The following is a 25,644-nucleotide window of genomic DNA, read 5'->3' as shown; positions in this document are numbered from 1 at the left end:
AATTTCACGTGTATTTTAAGATCCTTATTGCTCTCATTCAGAAGCCTATAATGGTAATTGTTACACATTTGAACTCATATATAATTGTGCATTAATAATTGGCATTGGTATCTCTTGTATATATTGAGATTCTACAAAAGCTTACTTTAGGGTAAAAAGGTTGTATTGCTCTGAAAATGTATAAACACTGCTCTAGGTAATAGGGAGCTGTTTAAAGGTTCACAATCAGATCTTAGAATATTTACTGGGCCAGATGACTGATGGGTGTGGCTTGACACGAAATGTTTGCAAGGCAGAGCCTGGGCCGCCTCCTGTGGTCTTGAACCATCTCCTCATCCCAGGACAGTCCTGTCTGACCTTTCCCAGGCCTTCTGAACCAGGTGTGGGAAGACATATTGGGGCAGAGAACGGAAGGCAGGCTACCTAGGAGATTGCCAGAGGGACAGAAGAGACTTTGATTTTGATCTTGTTTGCAAATGATTGCAGATGCCAAGAAAGAAGCCACAACCCATCTTAGCCCGGTATCAGATGACTGAAAGAAAGCTCCCAATATGTATACCTAGCTGTGCCAGTTGTCAGTAAGGTACAAAAGCTCATGGTGTTGTGCAAGCAGAACGTCAGCCCCGATAGATTGTATCAGGAAAAGTTACAGTCAGTTTGAGTTATAACAAAGAGTTCATAGCCCCCCCAAACCCCTCGCCCATTTTTTCAAAATGCCTGTCCTCATTTTTACCTGCCACTTACATTATCATGGAGGAAACATATTATGTTTTACGAAGTGCGAAACTGGAGTTGTGTACTTTTCATGATTCAGTTGAAGTGAACCTGTCTGTTAGAAAGCTAGGTAGATAGGTCTTGAACTGCAGATAAAGTCTGGGCTAACGGTGGAGCTCTGGAGCTAATATCAGCTTAAAGGTGGCAGATGAAGTTGTGGTAATGACTACTCCTTGACAGTAATAGGGTTCAGTCTTTTTTATAACACTCTGTAAATTAATTCTTTTAATAATTACAACCAACTTTTTCAAATATTATTTTAAAATGTTTTGATTTAGGCTTCATTACTCTTCTCAAATTATCATTACTTATTATTCATTTCTGTTCTCCCAACTTGTAACTCCTCACCCCCAAGCTCCACTATTTTTCTTACTTGACTACTTTATTGACTAAATTTTATTTAAGATTTAAAACATTTCCCAAAGTGGCCTAAGAGTAAAGCCTAAGGAAATAAAAAGGTGTGAAAGGTCCAGGATGTTACACACTGCCAGTCAGATTTATGTATTTGGTTTTTCTTGGGCACTTATTGTGAATCAAGCACTGTGATAATGCTGGAGGCATGAGGGAGAGCAAGACAGAGTAGCTGCCATCAAGTAATTTACAAGAGGGAGAGTCAAGTGAAAAGTAAATAATAAACAACGTGACAAGTGCAGTGATCTAAACTTTCACAGTTTACTCTGGGAGCATCATGGAGACACTTGACCCTAAATCTGAACCCGTGATAGGTCACCATCAAGTATCCCCTTATTAGGTTCTATGGAGAATATAAGAAAGCAAGAGGCATAGTTGAGTCATGAAAATAAGGTATTCACATGTGAACATAATTATTCAAATCAAAAGGCAATGTATCAGAGTTCTCCAGAGATACAGAACCAGTAGGTTAGAGAGAGAGAGAGAGAGATATCTAAGGAGCCATATTTCAAGGAATTGGTTCTTGGGATTTTGGGGGCTAGCAAGTCCCACATCCATAGGGCAGGACCCAGAAACTCTCAGGCGGGAGTTGATGCTGCAGTCTTGAGGCAGAATTTTATTTTCCTCGTGAAAACCTCAATTTTGCTTTTAAGACATTTCAACTGATTGGATGAGACCCACTCACATTATCAAGAACAATCTCCTTTACTTAGAGTCAAATTGATTGCTCTGGAGAAAACACCAAAAAGCTGACTGAACAACTTTGCCAAAGACATTAAGTGTATGACACATGGATCCAATCAACCATCTCAGCAGAAACCAGAAAGAGAAATGCGGTTATCCGGAAAAGATGTGTGGAGGGCGCTCGTGTAGATGGCTTGGGTCCCCATGAATTACACAGGAGACTGACAAGATTCTGAGAATTTCAAGCCACCAGAAATGTTGCCAGCCTGGACTGAAAGGCTCAGAGAAGGGGAAAAATGAAGAAAGAATGACTCTGCGGGCAGAGCCGTGGATGCACAGACCTGGGCGGATAAGACCTCCTTGGGCTACCGTGGTGGGGCTGCCACCCCAGCAGGCCGGGGGGACAGTGAGCTTACCCTTGCCCAGAATGATCCAGGAGCCTTCTGAGGTGGGCTTTGATGACAAACTCTGGAATGGTGAAGTGTCCTTCAAGATTTAGGGAAGAGGTCTAGAGGAAATTGACCCTGCTTTGAATTTAGATTTTACTCTTAGTAATAGCAAGATTTTTCCTTCCAGAGATTTGAACTATTATGTAACTAAGTATAATATATTTTCCTTAAAAATAATTAAGATAATATATAAAATATATATTATTTACATTACACACAGAGAGAAAATATATTAAAATATTAACAGTTGTTCTCAGACTTTAATTTCCCTCAATTTTCTGTTTCATTTTCTAGAATAAACTTCTTTTCATTTTGTAATGAGAAAAAATTTTTTATTTATAAGACAAACATTATTATATTATATTATATCATATCATATTATGTTAATCAAGGTTTTTTGGTGCGAAGTCCATTAGTGTATTAGCCTGGAAAGAGCAATGACCTGATACAAAAGACCTGATTTCTAGATTTATTGCTGCCTCTCGATACTTGGATTTTGGACCAGCCACTTAAGCTCTCTAAGGCTGTTTCCTGCCCCACACACCTCACAAAGTAGGTATAAGAATCAGATGAGATTATTTACGAAGACTCTGTAATTCTCAGTGTAAACATCAGGAATGATTATTTTAAAAATAATTTTAACACAATTGTCAGTTTCGTATACACAAGTAATATGCATTTGTACTTTTTATTAAATAGGTATTTTATACTATGGTAACTGTCACAAAACATATTTATATTGGATCATAATAAAGTGGCATATTTATGTAGGATCCTGTAAAAATCCTCAATAGACTGTGACTGTTTACATTTAAGTGAAATATCATACTGTGTATCTAAGACAGCTTGAAAAATTATTTCAAATTAACAGATGTCATGTTTGGTGAAAGAATGTAACCAATACATGCTGACATAAAAAAAAGAAAGTCAACTGATTGTAGATGTTAACTACATTTGCAAAACACCTTCACAGCAACACCTAGATGAGTGTTTGAATAACTGGGTACTGGAGCCTAACCAAGTTAACACTTAAAACTAAACATCACAGGCAGTATATGCTAATTGCCATGTTAATGGTGCCTGAAGATTGAAACATCAAATGGATTTGATGGTAAAATACAAAGCCATCCATAGACACGTGCACCTCTCCTGAGCCCTGTCTCCCGCCTTCCCGTATCCCCTGTGTTTCCTCATCCCACCTTGAAACTCTGCCTAAACTAGCATAGAAATACAATGTCTGGCATTTCCACCGTCATCTGACTGCTCTTCCTCTGTTGCAACTTTCCTTTTCAGACGCCAAGGTTTAGAGGTCAAGACACAGATTCACGTTGTCTCTCCCGGGCCATTATACCTCCGAAGTATTTATGTGTTCCTGTCATGTGAAGCTCTTCTCTCTCATTGAAAACTTGGATGGGGTTTATAAGGACACATGGGTGACAGTGGACAGTGCCACTTACCAGCCTGAGTCATTTATTCCTTAACAGTGACAGGACTGTTTCTATCTATTAGATTATCAAAAGAATACTTTGTTTGACTTTGCAAAACTTGCATTAAATGAAACTGCAATCCGCCCTTGTTTTACTCGGGAACACTCGGCCGCGTCATAACATTTAGCAGCCCCCACCACAAGGCATCTTGAACATTTGCTTCTAGCCTGTTCATAATTTGTTAAAGATCCCCCTTTATTCAGCTTGCTGATACAAAATGAAATCTAGGTTTTCTTTCACACCATGTTCCTTAAATGTTTGCAGAAATTATGGTATGTGCACACACACGTGTGTTTATACACACGATATTTCTGTGTGTCGGAGTATGTGTGTGTGTATGATTTTTTGCAGAGGTTGTGTCATTGACTTTCCAGATTACTGTCATCGGGATAAAATAAGAATTGCCATATTTAACCTTAGCAATAAAACTACTGCCAAGCATTGCAATCTAGCTTTTTGGGTCTTACTGCTAAGATTTCTGTCTTCACATTTATGTTTCCTGTTAGTTCCTGTATCAATTTAGAAAAATGTAAAGGGTAGCTATTAAAAGATATCTGGAAGGTAAAATGAATTTGCTGTTCTCAGCAGAAAGGGCATCCACTGTTTAGCTTTCTTCTCCTAAGCAATCATTTGTTTTTCAACTTGCAAAATGAATTTTGAAACAATGCCACATTATGCCACAAATTATTAATAGGTACAATTAATACATTAATATATGTTTGATTCTGTCATCTTTCATTTCCTCTATGTCGTTCCTCTTTTAATCTGCTGTGACAGTTCTGTAATGGAGCACCAGAAATATGACTTTAGGGCAAGCCGTACCGCTAATCACCAGTATAGCCTCGTATGTTGTCCAGCAGATGTGTGTTCCTGTTTTGACAACAGAGGTGATGTTCTGTAAAATTTCGTCCCAGAAAAAATGCTTTCCAAGATTCGTTTACAAGCAAAAAATTTAATGAGATGCTGAGTACGATCGTGAAAGGGTTGGGTTTTTGTTTTGTTTTGTTTTGTTTTTGTTTTCTGCTGAGGAGGTTGTCACTTTAGTTTTAACCACAGGATACAGGGAGAATTGTTGAAGCAATCCAGCTATGTAAGCTATATATAAGCAACAAAAATGAGGCTTTAGACCACCTTTCATTATGGGTTCTATAATTCTTCAGCTGTAATGGGATCGGCAAGCCTCCTCTAGATTGTATAACAGTTGTCACTTGGGAGTTCTTGGCTTAAACCAATACCCCCAGTAAAATAATTAATAGCTAGCTATATGGATTCCATCATGAATAACATTATAAACAGATCTATTAAACAAACAGTTATTCTTTCAAACTGGCACTTAACAACAGTTGTCACTCTGAAGGAACATTAATAAATGCTTCCAGAATATCCAAGGAGGGCAAGCCAGCTGCCTTTACAAAATATTTGTACAGATCTGTATCAGTTGATCTCTTGCGGCATATGCCAGTCCTGTTATTAAGAAAAAGCCAACTCTCCCAGCTTGTTACAAATCCACAAGTTCGGAGCGTTTAGCTCATTCTTCCTGATCCTGGAAAGTCATAAATTTTTTCTTTGAGGATAGAAGTCTACATATTTTTGGTGTACTATAAAATAGTTAAGAGGATGGCCTTCCTTGTTAATAGTAGGAGATCTAGTCAATCTATGCATTGTGTATTATATATATCATAGCAAATGTTTCATCGTAAACCAGTATAGGCTGTAAATATTCCATATTTAGTGTAAACAGAGAAAACTGAACATATCCTCTTGAGGTGTAGATGCCCCTTCAATATTACGAATACAGAAAAAATTTTAGTTGTTTTATTTTACCTTTCATTTAGAACATGCTTAAGTTCTTGTGAAAATCACAGACATTGGTCAGATTTGTTGTTTATTCGCATATTTTAGCACACCTGTAAACATAAAGGCATACCTACATTATTTCAGAATATTTTCTTATATTCCCAGAGCATACTTAGTTCATTATCAAGTAGCATTAATATATATTGTATTAATTATATAGAATTATAGAAAAGGTTATACTATAATTATGGCAAAGGTCTAACTGTCCCAGAACCCAAGAAATACATATATTATAAATCTTCAACAGCTCTTTGGAGTTTGAGGGTGAAAGACAAGGCCTGCCAAGGTTGTCACCTCCGAGCACTGGACCTCCAACTCGGGAATTCAGCCTGACGGAACGCTGGAGCCTGTTTATGGTTAAGAGAAGTGGATGTGTACTTTCAGTTATAAGATGAATAAGTTCTGAGGTCCAGTGCACAGCATGGTGACTATAATTGATAATATTGTATTGAATAATTGAAATTTGCTGAGAGAGTAGATCATAAGTGTTCTCACAAAAAAAAAGAGAGAACTTTGTGAGGTGATGGACGTGTTAATTAACTTGATGGTGGGAATCCTTTCACTATGTATACGTAAATCATCACGTCGTACACTTTAAATATATTACAATTTTGTTTGTCAATTATACCTCAATAAAGACGGGAAAAAATAAAAGAAAAAGAGAAAAAAATTAGCCTTTTGCTAGAAAAAATATAACTATTGTCTTATAATGTTATCACACTGTCATTCGTAATTATAAACAAATCAATATACAATTTGAAATAAGAAAAAAGGAATATAAGTATCAAGATTGATTAGTTTTCTTGTCACTAATTCGTTCGTTATCAACTATCAACTAGTGAATCTTGGGTTTCATTTCTCTCATCAGAATAAAGGTAATAATTACTCGATTCTGTTCACTCCCTGCACTGTTGCTTCCCCTGTTTAGGACTAGCACTCCTTGCTTCCCGTTAGACTGATATATATCAGTGTGAATATATTTCCAGGCCCTTATGACAACTGTAATAAAGTGAGATATTATTTAACATATGATTATTTATTTAGTGTTTCTTTTCCCTGCTCTTCTGCAAATCGTATGAAGACAGGAAGTCTGTCAGCCCTGTTCAGCAGTGTGCTCCCAGGGCCTAGGGCACAAATGCTGCCCCGGAAGGCATTCGAGAAATATGTGTTGCATCAGTGATCAAAGCGAACCCATGCATTTGTGAGCACAGTTCCGGGTCTTTTCACTTCTCCTCTGGACTATAGCACTCAGCTCCTTACATGGTCCTGCCTATAGTCCCCCCTCACCCTGATTGCTATAAGATAGAGCTACCTGGACTGATAGTGGTGTGATATATATTGAATGGAATTTGAACCCCAGAAGCTTAAGCTTTAAATGCCCTTCACTTCCTTTCTTGTATTCACTGAGTGTAGGTAAACTCCCCACCCTACTCTCCGCAGTTTAGGACCCAGCCCAACATGAAGCTACAGGGAAGAAGCGAAGCTATCATAGTAATGGATGTACAGAAAAGGGTGATCCCATAATTATGGTCCCAGATCCCAAGGAACACCAAGTAACATTCATAGTCTGCAGCATGCAGAGTACTATGAATATAGAACACTCCTTTATGAGAGTTTCTTTCATTAGCTCCTTTCCCTATGGTAAACAGGTTGACTCGCAAAGAAAGCACTGTCTAAAGGTTGGCACTGACTCACTGGGTATGTAGAATCAAGTACAATGGACTGGCTCCAAGACTGAGAAAAGGGACATTTGAATCTAATACAGTCAGCAAGTAATTCCAGCCCTATGTAAGATATTTATAGAATAAGCTTTTTATTGAGCTATGAAATATCAAAATGGGCCCAATTTTTAAGAAATGAATATTAAATAAAAATAAAATGGCAGTTATAAAAATGATGATGACAGATACATTTACAGCATGTAGTATTGCCAGAATAATTTATAAATAATGTATGATTTCTTAAACAACTCTGAGATTATTTTAGATAATTCAGTGATGCGGTAAAGAATTATGAATTGAAATGCTTGAGAGTTCCTGACTTTTTCAAAAAAATCAATCCTAAACCAAGTGCCACTGAATTAAATGTAAATTAATCTAAGCTTATGATAACAAAAGTGTATAAGCCTTGTGAGAATTCTAGAAGCAAAACTTTATAAAAACGATCTTCTTGGGGGTGGCCCAGTGGCCTAGTGGTTACATTCCCATGCTCCACTTCAGTGGCCCAGGGTTCACAGGTTCGGATCCTGGGCACGGACCTACGCACTGCTCGTCAAGCCATGCTGTGGCAGGCATCCCACATATAAAGGAGAGGAGGGTGGGCACAGATGTCAGCAAAAAGAGGAAGATTCGCAACGGATGTTAGCTCAGGGCTAATCTTCCTCACAGGAAAAAAAAAAAGGATCTTCTCTACCTAAGTCAGAAATTAAAATGAATATCAACAGTGATGTCATGTTGCTAGCATGTACCTTTGAGATGAAGTGATGAAAATGGCGGCTTATTCCTGTGTTCTTCCTCCCCAAAACCCATCACCCTAGTCTAATCATGAGAAAAATACCAGGCAAACTCAAATTGAAGGGGATTCCACAAAATGCCTAACAAGTACTCCTCAAAACGTTCAAGGTCATCAGAAACAAGGACAGACTGAAAAACCATTGCAGCCAAGACAAGCCTAAAGATTCATGATGACCAAATGTGATGTGGGATCCTAGATGAGATCCTGGAGCAGATAAGGGACATTAAGGAAAAACTAAGGAAATCTGAGTAAAGTATGGGCTTTTTTGTTCGTAATAATGTATCAATATTGGTTCATGAGTTGTAACAAGTATACCATATGTAAGAGGTTAACAATATAAGAAACTAGGCACAAGGTATATGGAAACTCTTTGTACTACACAACTTTTCTGTAAACTAAAATTATAAACAGATATAGCTGAAAAAAGGATCTTCTGATATGGTATTTGCAGAGAAGATGCTTTTTAGTTTATAAATTATTTCCATAATTCGTGACTGTTCTCACATCTGCCACTATAAAATTCATTGCAGCTTCTCTGCCTCTTGGGAAAAAATGCATTTAATTATCAGTGAAATTCAACTCCAGCTTGTTATGATGAATGATTTGAACCTGTCAGCTTTTTTTCTCCCTAAAAACAAAGGAACTGAAATGAAATGCAGTCTTCTTCCTCTGCTCCCATCCTTCCACCTGCTTCATTTAATTGATGGAGGTTTGAGCTTTTATTAATCTTTTTGAGCTCCTCTGTAAGATGCAAAAAAAGCTAATACGATATCATTGTATCTAGCTAATGTGTGTGCTTTGTGAAATGGATACACCCTGCCAAGACAGAAATTACTTAAGCTTTGATAAATGTGTTGAAATCAAGGAATGTTCAAACAGATAAAGCACAGCAATTCCTCTTTTTCGCCCTTTTTTAAACTTCATTCCGTGCTTGTGGTTAAATGTTTTTGCATTATTATTGTAATATGATGGGACAAAAGACAGCAGTGATATTAATATTAACATAAAGAGCCCCAGCAAATGCAAAGTAACCACAGGGATGCAGCCATATGTTTTGTAGATAACATCTAACAACCTCGCCTTGGCCGGAGTGGTTTGCGAACAAGTTCAGAACCACCTACAGTCCTCTCCCAGCATGTATATCAGGGAAATTGTTCAGGAATGAGGGCATCTGCCAGAGTCTTTGTACTTTCAGCTCCCTTTGCTGACTCATTTGGTAGGTTGGAATCAAAAATCCACAAACACATTTTGTTGGCAAAGAGAGCTCACCTGTGATTATGATCTCACTATTATTCAGATGCCAGCAAGACTGAAAACACGAGGAAGCATTTGATTGACGTTCTGGGGTTGAGAAGGTTGATTTCTACTCGGTCATTAATTTATCATATGGCACTGAACAAGTTGCTTGATTAACCATTAATTAATTAGTTTCCTGGAGACCTGACAGTTCATATAACCTTTTGAAGACCATTCTTGAATAGGAGGCATGGGACTATCCATTGGACCATGCAAGAACCATCAGGCATTGAATGCCTTTTGCCGGAGATTGGGCTCAGTAATTTCCATCTATTCTTTTATTTAATCCTTATAATCAACCAGCAAAGAAGATAGAGGTGAGAAAACAGGGGCTCAGGTCAAACACTTAAATGAGGGTGATGAGGTCATCACGCACCAAATCCTATGCTTTGTTCACCATGCTGCTTCCATACTGGGAGTGTATGGAGGAGTGGGAGGCAGGGTTGCGGCTCATCCAACCCCTAGTCGTCCTGATTAGGTCTCCTGGGATTAAGCTTGAGCCTTGGGGACTTAGCTCATACCACCATCCATGTAGACCTGGTGTAGGAGAGAGTGTCCTCTCAGCAGTGATGCATTTCAAAAAAGTATGCTGGGAGAAGGCTGAACAAGTTACACCAAAGAGAGAAGAGGTACAGTTGTCCGCTTTTTAAGACAACTAGAAATACATTTACCCTTTTAATTATACTCTTCTACCACTACATCATTATCTGATAGCTTGTTGAGATTTGGATTTAGATTTGGAAATCACCATTTGTGAGAACCGTCCATGTGTTTGAAAGTAATAAACAGATGAAGTTATACACAGCTTTTCTCAGCTTGGCTAATGTTCTTGTCAAAGCAAGTTAGCAATGTGATGGTCTAGGGCAAAGCAAAAAAATTAAAATATATATATGTATATGTATATCTACTTTTTAACTCAGGAACTGCCAGTGAGTGTTTTCATTGGAAGAGAGAACAATTATAGAACTGTGCTATTACTTAAATTTTATTATTTTTTTACACAGACCAATCTTAAAATCAAGGGCTCCCCCCTTGAGCAGGTTTGAACCTGAGGAGCATTGTGTTAGAATATATATTTTAGAAATCAAATTCCATTTTAAATTCTCGTATGGAGAATCTTTTCTGAAGTGTTACAGAGCCTTTCTAAAAGCAAATAATCATGTAGATTTTTTTTGCACTCATACTTCTGAGGGTGAGTCACATGTGTTGGGGTCATGTTCTGCTACAACAGAAATTATTACAAAGAAAATCTTTAGAATTTTTAAAAAGTCTCAGTAAATAGTCATTTATAATTATAATTATTATTATCATTATCATTATCCTTGAGTAATCTCAGAACCATCATAACCATAGCCCTTGAGATAAGAGGGATATCATAATGTCTATCTCATAATGAGGTCTATCATGTATTCTAAAATGCACCAATACCAGTTAACTTAAGACTGCATGATTGCAAAACTTACTTGACGTTGAAGGATGGGTTCAATGTTTATAGGTTTTCAATAATGGAAAAGTAAGGAGAATATTGGGCAAAGCAATAAATCAAGAGAAATGATCCAGGCAGAAAAAATTCAGGAAAATGTGTAATGTAAAACACACATTTTAAGAAAGAAAAAAAAAAAAGAGCATGTGGCTGCTGGTAGCAAAGAGTGTTTTCTTGTGGGTGAAAAATATTTTTTATTGGAAAATGGACCTTAGTTCTGCTAAGACAGTATTAATAGGTAGCATGGTGTATATAGGTAAGAATTGAGATTTTTTTTAAAAAGACGTTAAAAGAAGAAAAGATCAGAAGGGATTTACCCTGGGAAAGAGCGGAAGGCAGGCCAGAGTGAGGGAAGAAGCTAGGCAGTTGTATGAAATAGGGGAGTAGAGGTGAGAAAGTAAATGAGTTCTTACATACCGGAGATTCTCAGCAAGTGGAAGTTGTGTCTGTCAGCATTGACCAAGCAAGGAACATCTCATGAATACTGGAAACAGGTGAAAAATAGATAATAGACTCTGGACAACAAGAATCATAATTACAAAGAAGAGAAATTGGACTTTGCTCAGCAAGGGCTTGTTGTCTCTCCACGTGTCTTTGGCCCTCTCTCTGGAGAGAGGCCAGGACACATCACTTGGACCAGACTGCATCTCGGGTCATTATTGGAGCCAGTACTGAGCTCCATGGGCTATTACCAATTGATTTGAATGAGGTTTGTGCACATCATAATTAAGAGTGATCAAAATAGAAAGCTCTAGTTATAGTATCGGAAATACCCAGAATATTTTGAGCTAGAAATCCTGAGTAATGATCCTTCTTTTCCTGGTGAATATGCCAGCCTTTCAACACCAGGAGAGAAAAAGAAGTATCAACTCGGAATGCGTAAGCCCCTAGGAAGGGTAGTACAGATTTAGTTTCTCAAAATAGTAAGAATGTACATCATATCAATTTGCCCTTCTGCCAAACCTCGGTAATTTAAGTGAAGACAAAAGAATTTTTAAAAATACTGGAAATGAGAAAGAAAAGTCTTCAGGAAATTAATCAAAGAGGCCAATATATATTATGTACCCTCCCTCCAAAGCAAAAAAAAGAAGAAAAACCCACACATACATTGAAGTCCCTGGATTCCTACTCTAAAGTTACTTGGGGATGAGGTATAGGTGAAAATACTTTTCAGAAAGCTCTATTAGAACTTAACCTTCTAACTTTTAGGAATATATAGAAGACAGCCTCATGTTATTAACCTCTACCATGTAGTCCAGTGCAATATTTATAATCCAGACTATGTCTTTTTTTTTTCAAAATTGGATTGAAAGCAATAATTTTTGTAGTAATCTGAGACTAGTTTTACCAGGTGCTTTGCCAAGTTTGAAAGGATTGGAGAAACAGTCCACAAACACAGTCTCCCTTCCTTCCTATCCTTTTCATCACGCTGACAGCCTTCTGGAGAATCATTACAAGAGTGGTCTGCACCATTAGAGATAAGAGGCTATCTGTGTTTCCACTAGAAACCTCTGTTTTCCAGACTTTATAACTTATCCATAAATATTCACTCCAGGCAACAGTTTCATATATAATGATTCTGTCCCTCAAAATCCATATTGACTTAACTAAATGATTTTTAGAAATCATGAGGACTCACACTATGAAAGAATAAAAAGAAAAATCAAATGCAAATAAAATGCTATGTTTCAGTGGGTATGATTTGAACCAAAATACTGTGGAATCCATAAAACACATGCACGTAGCTCTTTATTAGCAATTCTATCTTTCAGGGTATAATTCAGTTGTAAATAAAATTTATTAAATCCTATACAGTGTATTAATTAATTCAAAATATATGTTTCCAATTTATTTCTGTTTCTATAAAGGCAACTAAATTTGAAATTTTATTTTTTCAACTAAAACTTTGTTAGAACTTTCTAATTCTATACGCGCTTCTTTTTGGTTACAGATTTTGAGATGGAATTATATCAAAAGCTATGAAATTATATGATATGAGCTTTTGGATATAATAATGTCCTTAATATTTCCAAATACGCTTAAGCGACTTATCAATACCTTATATTCAGATGGTTTCTAACTCCTTGGTAGAATCCTCCAGCATTCTAGAGCTGAATTCTATCTGAAAGAAAAGACCTCACAAATTTAATGTTTTTATCAAATGAGAGACCAAAATATACCACTTTCCCCGATCTGGAAGGATAGAATTGTAAAGATTAGGAAACAGAGACTGAAACCACATCAACCCATTAAAATGAAATACTCTCTTCTTAATCTCATCATTTTAATTTTTGTACTCACAGTTTTACATTGCTTGAATTCAATGCTCGTCTTATTACACTGCTGAGCCCAGCTGTGCATGTGAAATGCTATTCAGCAAGAATCAAAATAATATTGCAAGAATTTTCCTTGTGCTTTGTGGCTTTAGTGTGTGTATGCTCAAAGCCTTCCCTAAAGTTTGTTCCTCTTTCTTCTTTTACACAGCTATTTTGTGACAGTAAAAATGTGGTGCATGCCACAGAGGGGCTGGATTGGGAAGACAAAGATGCTCCAGGGACCTTGGTCGGAAACGTGGTGCACTCAAGGATCATCAATCCTCTGCGCCTGTTTGTTAAACAGTCTCCAGTCCCAAAGCCCGGACACTTGGCGTATGCGGACAGCATGGAAAACTTCTGGGATTGGCTGGCCAACATCACGGAGATTCAGGAGCCATTGGCAAGAACTAAACGGAGGCCAATAGTAAAAACAGGAAAATTTAAGAAAATGTTTGGATGGGGTGACTTCCATTCTAACATTAAAACTGTTAAACTCAACCTCCTTATCACGGGGAAAATTGTTGACCATGGAAATGGAACCTTCAGTGTTTATTTCCGACATAATTCAACAGGCCTAGGCAATGTTTCAGTGAGTTTGGTACCCCCCTCCAAAGTGGTGGAATTTGAGGTTTCCCCGCAGTCTACCTTGGAGACCAAGGAATCCAAATCTTTCAATTGTCGCATTGAGTATGAAAAAACAGATAGGGCGAAGAAGACTGCCCTGTGCAACTTTGACCCATCGAAGATCTGCTACCAGGAGCAGACTCAGAGCCACGTGTCTTGGTTGTGCTCCAAGCCCTTCAAGGTCATTTGCATTTACATTGCTTTTTACAGTGTTGATTATAAACTTGTGCAAAAGGTCTGTCCTGACTACAATTACCATAGTGAGACTCCATACTTGTCTTCTGGCTGAATCTTCCCACAGTGATAGAGACGAAGAACGAATATGTACTTAATTAGAACAACCAAGAACCAACCCATCTCTTCATGGTAAAGGATCCCTTTTGTTTCTGCCAGTGAACCTTAGTTTCCTTTAAGGTTTTCAAATTAAAAAAAAGAAAAATAAAGAAGAAACATCTTTAAATGTGAAATGTGTTTGTTTCAATCATAAGTACCCTAATCTGAAGAGTCAAACTGTTTATGAAGCATCACTTTCATGTAGGATGGCTAAGTCCTCGAAATGCTGTTGTTTCTCTAAAAGAAGCATCAATGGTAGCAACGTGTAACAAGAAAGAACCGAATTATGCATGTGATAAAGTTTGCTCTTGAAATGAGCCTGCCTTTGAAATATGTTTTGGAAGGTTACCTTAAAAATAGCAGATTCAGTAAAGTAACTGAAAAGATTGCATTTGATAGATGAATTGCATTTCTGACATTGAATTCTTTTTTTATTGCTGCCTTTTCCCCCACATCTGTGCTGTTATTGGTATGAGAGATGAAGGGGTAAAATTTGTTTCAAAACTCTTGTGAAATTACAGTGCAACCGTGAAACTAAATACATTATTATCTGAGCTCGAGTTGAGTGGAACACGATTTAAACAATTAGCCCCATGTTGGTCACCATCCTTAACATTCTCATCTGAGTAGTAATATTAGTATATCAGGAAAGCAAATCTGGATATATTATAAGTCAGTTCAACAGTAATGAAAATCATGATACTTTTAGATTCCTTTGCCAAATTCAATGCTGTGAGATTGTCAAAAATATCATAAAATCTATATAACTTATAACCTCATTCTATAATTTGAGAGTGTGATTTTATATACATGTATAAAACAACTCTGAAATTGAGAGAAAGTGATTGCTTCCTAGGCTGAATGGAAAAAAATTGAAAGTGGAGAGAGGAAGTTCCAAGACTATGGATTCATCATTTCCAGCCTCCCAGATTAAGTTCTCCTTGCATTTAGTTAATTATTTGAATGAGGGATCAAATTCTATGGAAATAGTTATATTTAAAGATTACTAATTATTATTAAGTGCTAATAACCAAGATACCTGACTCACCTGGCTTTTGCGATTACTTCCAAATTAATGTTGCTTCATAGTCAGTGCCCTTCTCATATTCTCTAAGGGGTGGACGGTCATCCTGTATCATGGAACTGGGTGATCTTTGCATTAGCACAGAGAGAGGATCTGGCTGACCAGTGAAAAGGTTTCTAGAACTTGTAAGACTCATGGAGTGGCTACTCTTTTTACAATAGAGGTTAACTTTTTTCCCCTCCTATCTGTAAAATATCAGTCCAAGTAACACATTAAATTGAGGACTGAAAGAAGACCAGTCCTAATCAACAAAAATGCTCTGACCACATTGTTCAAAAAGCCAACAGCTACATTCTCTGTTTTGCATCTCCACTCCTTTCCTTTTACTGGTGATCGCTGCACAGTGTTTGATTTTGTCTTTTGTAAAAATTGTGCTAGGCTTAGTGTGTGGTAGTACAGGCTTGAATTTTTTTCTCTGAGTTCATCAGGTGCTTTTGTAACTTTGTGGTTGGTGTGAAATATTTTAAGACATCTTTTGATTTTCATCTAGAAACAAGATTAAAATACTATTTATTGTAAAATATGTGGGAACCATACATGTATATATACTTAGAATTTTCTGTGTACAGAGAAAGAATGTGTACACATTTCTATGTAAATAAAAGGAATTTGGTAAATCTGTCACATGACTTCAGAGTTTTGTTTTGTTTTTTAAAGACTGTTTTCCTTGTTTCTTTTCCTCACAAGCATTTATTGTGTGTGTGTGTGTGTGTGTGTGTGTGTGTGTGTGATATCGACTGAACATTATGATTTTCTGTATGTACATGTTAAATAGAGCAGCTTAGAGATTATAGAGTAAAAGGATTATTCTTATAAAGCCCTTGGCATGTAACCTCACATCTAGTAAGAACTCTATAAGTGTGAGCTGCCATTATGATTGCTATTATTATTATGACAACATGAAATGCAATTTAAAACTGTCTGATGTTGGGGGCCAGCCCAGTAGCGTAGTGGTTAACTTTACACTCTCTGCTTCAGTGGCCCAGGGTTCACGGGTTCAGTTCCCAGGTGCAGACCTACACGATGCTCATCAAGCCATGCTGTGGCGGCATCTCACATACAAAATAGAGGAAGATTGGCACAGATATTAGCTCAGGGACAATCTTCATCAGCAAAAAGAGGAAGATTGGCAACAGATGTGTTAGCTCAGGGCCAATTTCCTCACCAAAAAAAAGAAAAAAAACTGTCTGATGTTCAGAAGTTGAGTGATGTAAACATTATGTCCATACAAAGAAAAAAACCCTGTAAATCAGTTTACACAATTCTTAGATTTTAGCAGGGTTTGTGGAATTTTAAAAAAATAAAATTTCCCTAGACATATTTTTTAATTGGAGTAGAACATATGCCATGTATATTTTTAAGTCATAATTTCATCTCAAAGCCTGCATGATTGTCAGTATTGGTACTTGGCACAATATAAATCAGATCTCATTTAAACATGCAAATGCACACATTTCTGCAAAACCATTTTTGCCTTTGAGTACTGCAGTTGAGGAAAAGGACATTCACATAAGTTAATTTTACATCGAATCACGAATTGTTCAAAAGTTAAAGGAAGAGACCCTCTTAAAAATGAAAATTAAACTAGTAGATTGAACACCTGAAACTAAAATAATGTTATATGTCAATTATACCTCAATAAAAAAATTTTTTTAATTTAAAAAAAAACCATTAGCAGAAATTTAATCCTCAGGGAGATGTCAAACATCTTCGCAGGGTCTCTGTAGGCCTGCTGTTTACTAGAAATCACACTAGTTTGAGACCTTTTCATTCCTCAGCAGAAACAGTCATTTTATTCAACACCACAGAATCAGAAAAGAGACCATATTTCCATAACTAAGAACAATGTCATTGCACCAGCCACAGACTGTAAAATCTGTAGAAGGGAAATGTGAGGAAGAACCTGTGGACATCACACAGCAAAGCAGCAATCAGTAAAAAAGAAACAATTTTCTTCTTACCGCTTGGTACTTGAAATTTCAACCCATTCTCACGACCTAGGATAACAGCAACAAGGAATCTGCTTCTCTGATATGACCACTCATAAGAGCACCTGGTACATATTACATTGTATTCTTTAATCTTTATTTTGCAGCACCTTTCTTCTTTACTTTATATGATCTAGAAGCTACATGCTACATTTTAGGCAAGATTGCTACATTTTAAACAATCCACAACTGGCTAATTCTGTCTCTGTTCAACACATGGTTCTGCAGGGTTGGAGCTGTCATTATGGCTGAGAGAGCCCTGCTGTTGAAAGTGTTGGCAGATCAGCAGTATTACTTGTAAGCTTGTTAGAAATGCAGAATTGCAGGTCCCACCCCAGACACACTGAATTGGAGTTTTCATTTTAACCAGATCCCCATGTGACTTGTATATACATTAAAGACTGAGGAGTACTTCCCTAGAAAGTCTGATTTAGTAAATGTGCTGTAGGGATTAAGAATCTACATCTTCAATAAGCGCCCTAGGTTATGCTGGTTCAAATGGACTTCTGACAATACTGTCAAAAAAAAAAGTTAAAAGAACAGACTTTTTAAAACTGAAAATTAAACTAATAGATTAACCAAATCAAGAAAAGCGATATTAATATATAGAAGCGTAATATTTCAAAGAGAGTGCAGCCTACATTATCTTCCAGTTCAGCCCCCTCATCTGAAAGACAAGTAAAACTGAGGCCCCATCGGAGTGAAGGACGTGCCCAGTAGGAAATGGCAAACCCAACCGAAATGCAGGTCCCGGGATCTGGTGTTACATAAGGAAGGTAAATTGAAGCAGATATTCAAGACAAAACAAAAATAATCGCAGTGAGTTTATAACAAGACATCCAGAAGCTAAAACTAAACGTGGAAATGCTCTCACTCCAAAATCTTCAGGATTGTAATTTCTCTATGAACACAAATTTTAAAAACTAAAACTATAGAATTATATCCAAAGATAAGAGTCCTTGGATATATTAGAGGTATGAATGGCTAAGAATTAACAGCGGTAGAAAACTACATTTGGCAGAGTTTTCAAGCAGTTGTAACACCTGAGAATATATTTTCAGAGAAATAGGTAAATTGTGTGGAATGCCTCAATTTCCTGGAGATCCAATTTTGTCTCTTAAAGAATCTTAAATTAATCAATTGGCCTATAAAGTAGAGGATGGAATCATGCATTTTTACTTTCAGTGAAACTATAGTTAACCCAAGTTAATCAGAATTTTCAATGAATGGAAATTTAATATCTCCAATTGTAAGAGACAAATCACAGGGAAACAAGCTCATATTAGAGATTTTTTTTCTTCACAAAAATCTTGTGGAAGGTATTCAAAGGTCATTTCATATTTACTTCGTTTCCTACCCCACACTGTGAGGTCTGCGACCCTGGGAACATACCTTCTGCTTCATTGTTAATCTTCCCTTTTCTTCTTCCAGCTCAGCTGCCTCATAAAGAGGCTGTAATCTCTTCTCAAAAAGAATGTGTTAGCTTTGTGTCCTCTATGGCACCTGGCAAAGTAGATACCTGATCAATACCTGTCACTTGATTTCTTAAAAATCTCCAGTGCAATACAGTGTTTTTTCAAGACTCACTCTACCCACGTAACATAAGAGTTACCTTGTACCATCTCCAACATGAACACGTTGTTCCAGCGGAACAAAACACCCACTGAATGTGAGCTCCCAGAGCCAGAGAAACTTAAAAGCAGGAAACAATTTTAGAAACCATGTAGAAAAAGTTTTGTTTATCAGATCAAGAATTGGAAGTCTGATGGGGTTTAACAACCTGGTTATTCTTATTGTTCTTCCTGCCTGGGTAAATCCATTCTTTCTCTTCTTTATTCCTCCAAATCATTGATGTTCCATATTAGTGATAGAGACTGTCAGCTGTCCAGCAGAACGGACCCTCCTCCTTCTCGCATTGCAATGGAAGAGTCAAGAAGGTGGCTAGCCAACTAGATTGCCTGCCCCTGCCTCTCATGCAGTGAGGTGTGGCCTTGTTGCCGAGCTACAGTTAATGGAATGTGAGAGGAAGGGATGTGTAGCCTTCCAGGAGTTGACATATAAAAGTGTGCTCATGCTTCCCCGTGCTCTTTTCCCTTTGGCTGTCTCAGATAGATATCCTGAGGGACCTGAGATGCTGCACAGTGACGGAGGCAAAGCAAGTGCCCATCTGAGTGCCTTGGAAGAGAGCCACTCAGCATTATCACCACAAGCCCACCTTGGACTGCTACATGAAAATAAACAAATATATTATTCTTTAAGTTGCTGAATTGTTACGATGGATTTGTTATTACTGCACCTTAGCATCACCTAACTAATACAAACATTGCATAAAATCTCTCTCTATTGCTCTAGCCGCTCTGATCTTTGTCTATTTGAATTGTTTCGGTCTATGCTAGGCATTGCAGTAATAATTTCATATGCACAACTTTTATCTTGCCTTACTATTTATACTCCTTCATGTGTTCTATCATCCACAAAAGAAGTAAGTTCACCCAAGCCAGAGATCTAAATTTTACACTTTTTTGAATGTCCCACGATGTCCAGATAAAACTATTGCCTTTTAAGTGACACACACATTATGTTAAGTTGCATTAAAAGAACATAGGAAGTTATTTACTTAAAAACATTTGTTTTACAAATGACCCCTATAAAATAAATGTTGAGAACTCTTAAAAGATAATAAAACAGCAATGTAAGAATCACGCTAATTCTACTTCACCTACTAAGGGAAGTCTTTATTTTTTATTAGTAATACACTTACCTGGATTCATAATTCCAAAGGTGCTAACATGGCATCCAGTGGAAGACCTCCCTCCCACCCCGTATAGCCACTCTGCTTCCCTCTCCAGGGGAAAACCACGGTATCAATTTCTTGTGTGTCCTGGCAGAGATGAATTAATATGTTTTGAAGTGTTTTAAATGATTAAAAATATTTTCAGTTTTCCAGGACGCTTCCTTTTTCGTGTATCTGGTTAGCTGAAGCATTATGATGCATTCATTTGTTATTGTTTCCTTTTTTAATTTAACAAACCACTTTCAAATGTCAATTTTTTATTTTTATTTTTTATTTTTTTGCTGAGGAATATTCACCCTGAGCTAACATCTGTGCCAATCTTCCTCTATTTTGTATGTGGGTCGCCACCACAGCATGGCTGCCAACAAGTAATGTAAGTCCAGGCCTGGGATCGGAAGCCAGGCTGCTGAAGAAGAGCACGCTGAACTTAACCACTAGGCCACAGGGCCAGCCCCTCAAAATGTTTTTAATTTAAAAATATTACCTGTAATCTCCATCACTGATAAATTAAATATATTTATTCTTACATTGTCCTTCCCATCTTTATCCATATATATGGATATGTGTGTTTACATACACATATATATGTATGTATAATTTTTATGTAGTTGCAATTATGTACAGCATGGTAATGTAATAAATATTCCATTGTATCTTATACATAAAACTTTTGACTGGAATAAAAATACACTAAGAACATTTCCTGAGTAAATCATGTGGGAAATAGTGTATGGCTCAATATGAACTCAAAAATGGAATGCCCTCAGGATTATATGAGTAATGAGATGCTCTCTAATTTCTCTCTTTCTTGTCATCCATCCTATGACAAATAGAGGTTCCACAGAATTATTCTAGTCCCTGAAACATAAGACAATTTTGCAGAACTTAGTGGGTCAGAGAGAAACCACCAATTTTAATTAAGAGGATTAAACTCAGATCCCACTCCCAAAATAATTTGGGAAGCCAACTCACTCTCGGAGCCTATGAGGCATCCAACGTGGCAAATGGGGTCTACCATTATCATAATCTTATTCCACTCACTTTCTGAAAGAACCATTCAAATCACAGTATTACAGAAGTGAAAGAGACTTTACAGGGAAAGGGAACTAATGTTTATTGATGCCTACTATGGATCCGACACCATCCTAGAAACTTTGCAAATAAGCACAGACTTGGGAGTTAGTCCAACCTGGATTTATATTTTGAATCTGCCATTTAACAGCTGTGTGACCTTGAGTCAGTTGGTCAACCTTTCTGAGCCTTAGTTTTCTCATCTGCAAAATGGAGTTATAATACCTGGCTAATAGTGGTGTCCAGGTGAAAGTAAATATCACATAGATTATGAGCAGTAAGGAATGATAAGTACCTTAAAGCATAATACTCTTTTTATTATTTTCTGGCTACCAATACTTTTATAGAATGTAGACATACCAAAGCCAGCATAAATAATTAGATTTCATTGTTTTTATTCAAAATCCCTTCCTCCAAAATTATCTGGTATATCAGTGAAAAATGTCCTTACTTATTACCAGGCTCAAAGCCATATATGCAAATAAAAAAGTAGTTGGACTTCTCAGGTGTCTTCAGAAAGATGTATACTTAAGATGGTTTTTTTCCTTTCTGTATTTGGGAGAAGTTGAAAATTTAGACACAGTGTCTTGCATAGAGGAAATCAAAGATTCTAAAAACAAGAGACAATTGACTTCATATTATAAAGCCCAGATTTCTTTTAAGTAGAGAATAGATATTGTACTAAACAAAAAAGAAAACTAATTTTACTTAGTTAATAAATGCTGTTTTTTTTTTGTTTTTTTTTGTGTGTGTGTGAGGAGGACTAGCCCTGAGCTAACATCTGATGCCAGTCCTCCTCTTTTTTTTCCTTGAGGAAAATTGGCCCTGGGCTAACATCCATGCCCATCTTCCTCTACTTTATCTGGGACGCCGCCACAGCATGGCTTAACAAGTGGTGCGTGGGTGCGCACCCTGGATCCAAACCGGCGAACCCCAGGCTGCCACAGCAGAGTGTACACACTTAACCACTGCGCCACCAGACCGGCCCCAATAGATGCTGTTCAACAAAATAATGAAAAAAAATAATAATAATGATCACGAAAAGAAGACCTATGACCAAAAGGCACCTATCTAGTGGATGGTCTTGCCAATCCCTTCTATTCTTATCAATCTTACTTTGGCATAATTGATTTAGTGACAGTGCTGGATCCCAGCAGCTATTTTGTACACTATGACCTTGCCCACTGGATTATTTCTATAGCACTGGGAGTGAGCATCTCTTGCACACTGGGCCACTCAGAAGTCTTCTCTGGGAATTCAGAGGTAGAACCAAGAGACAGTTCATAGTGGAATATTATACTTAGGGACTGTTGGCCATGATGTTTTCCAACATGTAGGTAAAGAAGCAAATGAAGCTGTCTTACAGAAAGAGAAAGAGGAAGCAGACAGAGTAGAGGTGAGAAAAGGCAAGTCCTGAAAGGACTCAGGTGTCCCCTTTTGGTTCATTCTCAGGGGCTGCCTGCAATTCACACCTTGGTTTCAGCGAGACTGCTCTATATATCATTGTAATAAATGTTCTTTTGTTTTTCTATAGATAACTGCATTAGTCAGACTCCTAGCGGGAAATAAAGGTCACCGAGATAGTCTGAGAATCCTGTGGGAGAAGTAAATGTCTCCACTTGTTGGACGTGTGGCTTGACCATGTTATATGCTTTGGCCACTTGGATGTGAGTAGATTTGACCTTTGTCCTACCCAAGCAGAAGATTTACATGTAATTGTGGGGTTTGGGTTGGGTTTCTGCCCTCTGTCATGAAAACATCATGTCCGTTCAGCCTGGGATCTACAATCAGAAGACACATGGAATTTGAGCCACAGCTGACCCATAGCCCTGTGTTACATGAGCAGAAAACAAATGTCTATTGTTTTAAGCTACTGAAACTTTGTAGTTGTTTGTTGCCACAATAAAAACTGCTGAACATGTGAGGCATGCATACATGAGCAATAGCTGGAAGCCATTACCAATCTAGGCTAAAGAAATAAGGGAAGAAATAGTACACTGAGAGCCAGCAAGAGCTGGAGTAGTGAAGAAAGGGCTGCCTAGCCTAGTGGGAGCTGTAGTCAAGGGTTTGCAGCCATTACTCAAAGAAGAGCAGAGGAGGGGCCCAGCCCCGTGGCGTAGCGTTTAAGTGCATGCGCTCCGCTGCTGGTGGCCCAGGTTGGGATCCTGGGCATGCACCGATGCACCGCTTCTCAGGCCATGCTGAGGCCGCGTCCCACATAAAGTGGAGGAAGATGGGCATGGATGTTAGCTCAGGGCTGATCTTCTTCTCCCCCCACCCCCAAAAAAAAGAAGAGCAGAGGAAAGAAATGAATATCCAGATCTCTCTCTCTTCTTGCCCTCATTCATATTCCATAGCATCTCCCACTGTCAAACTCAACCAGAAGTCAATCAACAAGATGGTCAAAGAGAAGGAGTCCTCAAGGCTCAGCATCCCAGAGCACAAAGCAACACAGTGGCAGACCCTGACCCCTAGCCAAAATGGCAGTGTATGGTTGGAGAGTGGGAAGGAGAAGTGTAGAATACTGCAAAAAATAGGTCGAATATATTTATGTTACATGCAACCAAGAGTTCTCCTAACGTGAAAGACAAATTTGACTTACACAAAGAATTAGTGAGAGAAACAATGATTTGAGATAAATCTCTCAATAGAAAAGAACACAGAGACCATACATTACTGGTAGGCTATAAGCTATTTTATTCAGGAGAAAAAACTTGATGGGAAGAGGAATCACATTTTATTAAGCAGATTCATGCTAGCAGCGTTGTTCCAGCGTTGTTTTATATGCTACTAAGTACTTGATTAGGACAATGATGGTGATGACAGGTTTGCTTCTCTTCCAGCGTCAATTTAGATAGTTGTATTTCTATTTTCCTCTTGTATGCGTTGTAGAAAAAAACTTTGTACTATAGTTTTCAAAGATTTCAGTTAAAGAAAAACAGAGAGTGTTATTTTGCAAAAGACAATCCTGAGTTCTTGGATTCTACAAGTGATTTATTCCACTACATCATGGAAAATAAATGCCCTTTCCAACTGACTGAGACTCTTTTCATTTGTCAACTATTGATCCCCTCCCACAACCTCTCTTCTTAGCGCCATGATTCTTCTAGAGGTTAAACCAATGAAGCCCAGTCCCATTTATTTCTTCCTACTTTATGCTGTGGTATCACCATCGATAACATCAGAGCAGCCAGCCACTCATCTTCAGTGAGTAGCACAGTGGCAGACACGAGCTAGAGGGAAACTTTTAGAGGTTGTCTAGGCGTTTCCTCTCAGGACCCGATAATACAACTTAAACCTTGAAAGTAAGCATAGAATGCATATTTTAAAAAATTATTTCCTTTAAATTTTATGTGTGTCTACTCCTGCAGTGCCCCTTGGTTTGCACTCTAAGGAGAGAGCAAGAAGGAAAGTCCTAATAGGCATCAGCACATTGTATGTTAGTCCGGAGGCAGGGGGGTTACAAGAGGGAGAATGAAGGGAATAGGACAAGTTGAAGGTCAAAGAAAAATCTCCTTAACTCTCAAATGCCACGCTCCTGATAATTTATTTCTAGGGTCCACTGACAATGTCCCCCTTTTAGTTCCTCAAATCCTGCTGAAGAACTTTTTGCTGCCTAAATATTTGTACATATTGTTGCTACTTCATGAATCACTACTTCCGGAATATTTCTGAGCTATTGTGCAGAGATGCTCATCAACCCTCTTAAGCCTTCCCAATTAAATTGGCACGGTTCTGAACACACTAAGGACCTAGACTCCTCCACAATCACTTAGAATACTCCACACTGTCCTATATGGTTAGGAATATGAGGCCAAAAGAAAATACATGTGTCTGTCTAAATAATTGCCATGGATTCCTGTAGATGGATCAATGATTTTTTCATTTGAGGGGTATCATCACTTGAATTGTACTGACTTTCTTTTTATACCAGAAGCTACACAATTTTTAAAGAAAGAAAGTTTTTTTTACACCTCTTTTCTAGTCTATGAAATATTAATATTAGGTCATCTGCCCTCAGTGGTGTTTGACCAATATCATTAACGGTACCAGCAGATCAGTCTCTCTCTCTATTTATTTACTTATGCTCTATCTTATTCAAGAAATTATTTAAGGTGGCTTGTAGGAATAGATTTTTTTAAAATACAAAATACTATAAATCAAGGATGACGAATGACTTCTATGCTACATGAAACTTTATTGTTTGATAGTGGAGGCCCAGAAGATGGTGTTGAAAAAGATTTGCAACCAACTTGGCTGCTCAGTAAGAATGAGTAACATAATCAATTAGCAATGTCTGCCATGAGTGTGGGAGGGGAAAACAATAGATATGTCATCCTAGTTTTTTAATGTAAAAAATGAAGCAAGTTTTAAACGAAAATCTAAGTGAATAATCATGTACCGGAGAAGGTTTTCCCAAATATGACACTAAGATAGAAACCGTCAAACAAAAGACTGATAAATTTAATATCTGATTTTT

At 37.6% G+C, this 25,644-nt stretch overlaps 1 protein-coding gene across 2 annotated transcripts in view; it reads left to right on the top strand.

The window, feature by feature from the left end:
• NXPH2 (neurexophilin 2) overlaps positions 1-15,932 on the top strand; it is a 111,228-nt gene extending 95,296 nt beyond the window's left edge. For both annotated transcript variants that reach the window (XM_058548895.1, XM_058548896.1), the window contains one exon: positions 13,440-15,932. In XM_058548895.1, coding sequence (XP_058404878.1) covers positions 13,440-14,183 — 744 coding nt within the window. In that variant the 3' untranslated portion in view covers positions 14,184-15,932. The remainder of the gene's footprint in view (positions 1-13,439) is intronic.
• The last annotated feature ends 9,712 nt before the right edge of the window (positions 15,933-25,644 follow it).

The sequence above is a fragment of the Diceros bicornis genome, chromosome 10 (genome assembly GCF_020826845.1).
Source record: "Diceros bicornis minor isolate mBicDic1 chromosome 10, mDicBic1.mat.cur, whole genome shotgun sequence".
Classification (NCBI taxonomy): Eukaryota; Metazoa; Chordata; class Mammalia; order Perissodactyla; family Rhinocerotidae; genus Diceros; species Diceros bicornis.
The sequence above is the reverse complement of the archived record's forward strand: the minus strand, read 5'-3'. Positions and strand labels throughout refer to the sequence as shown.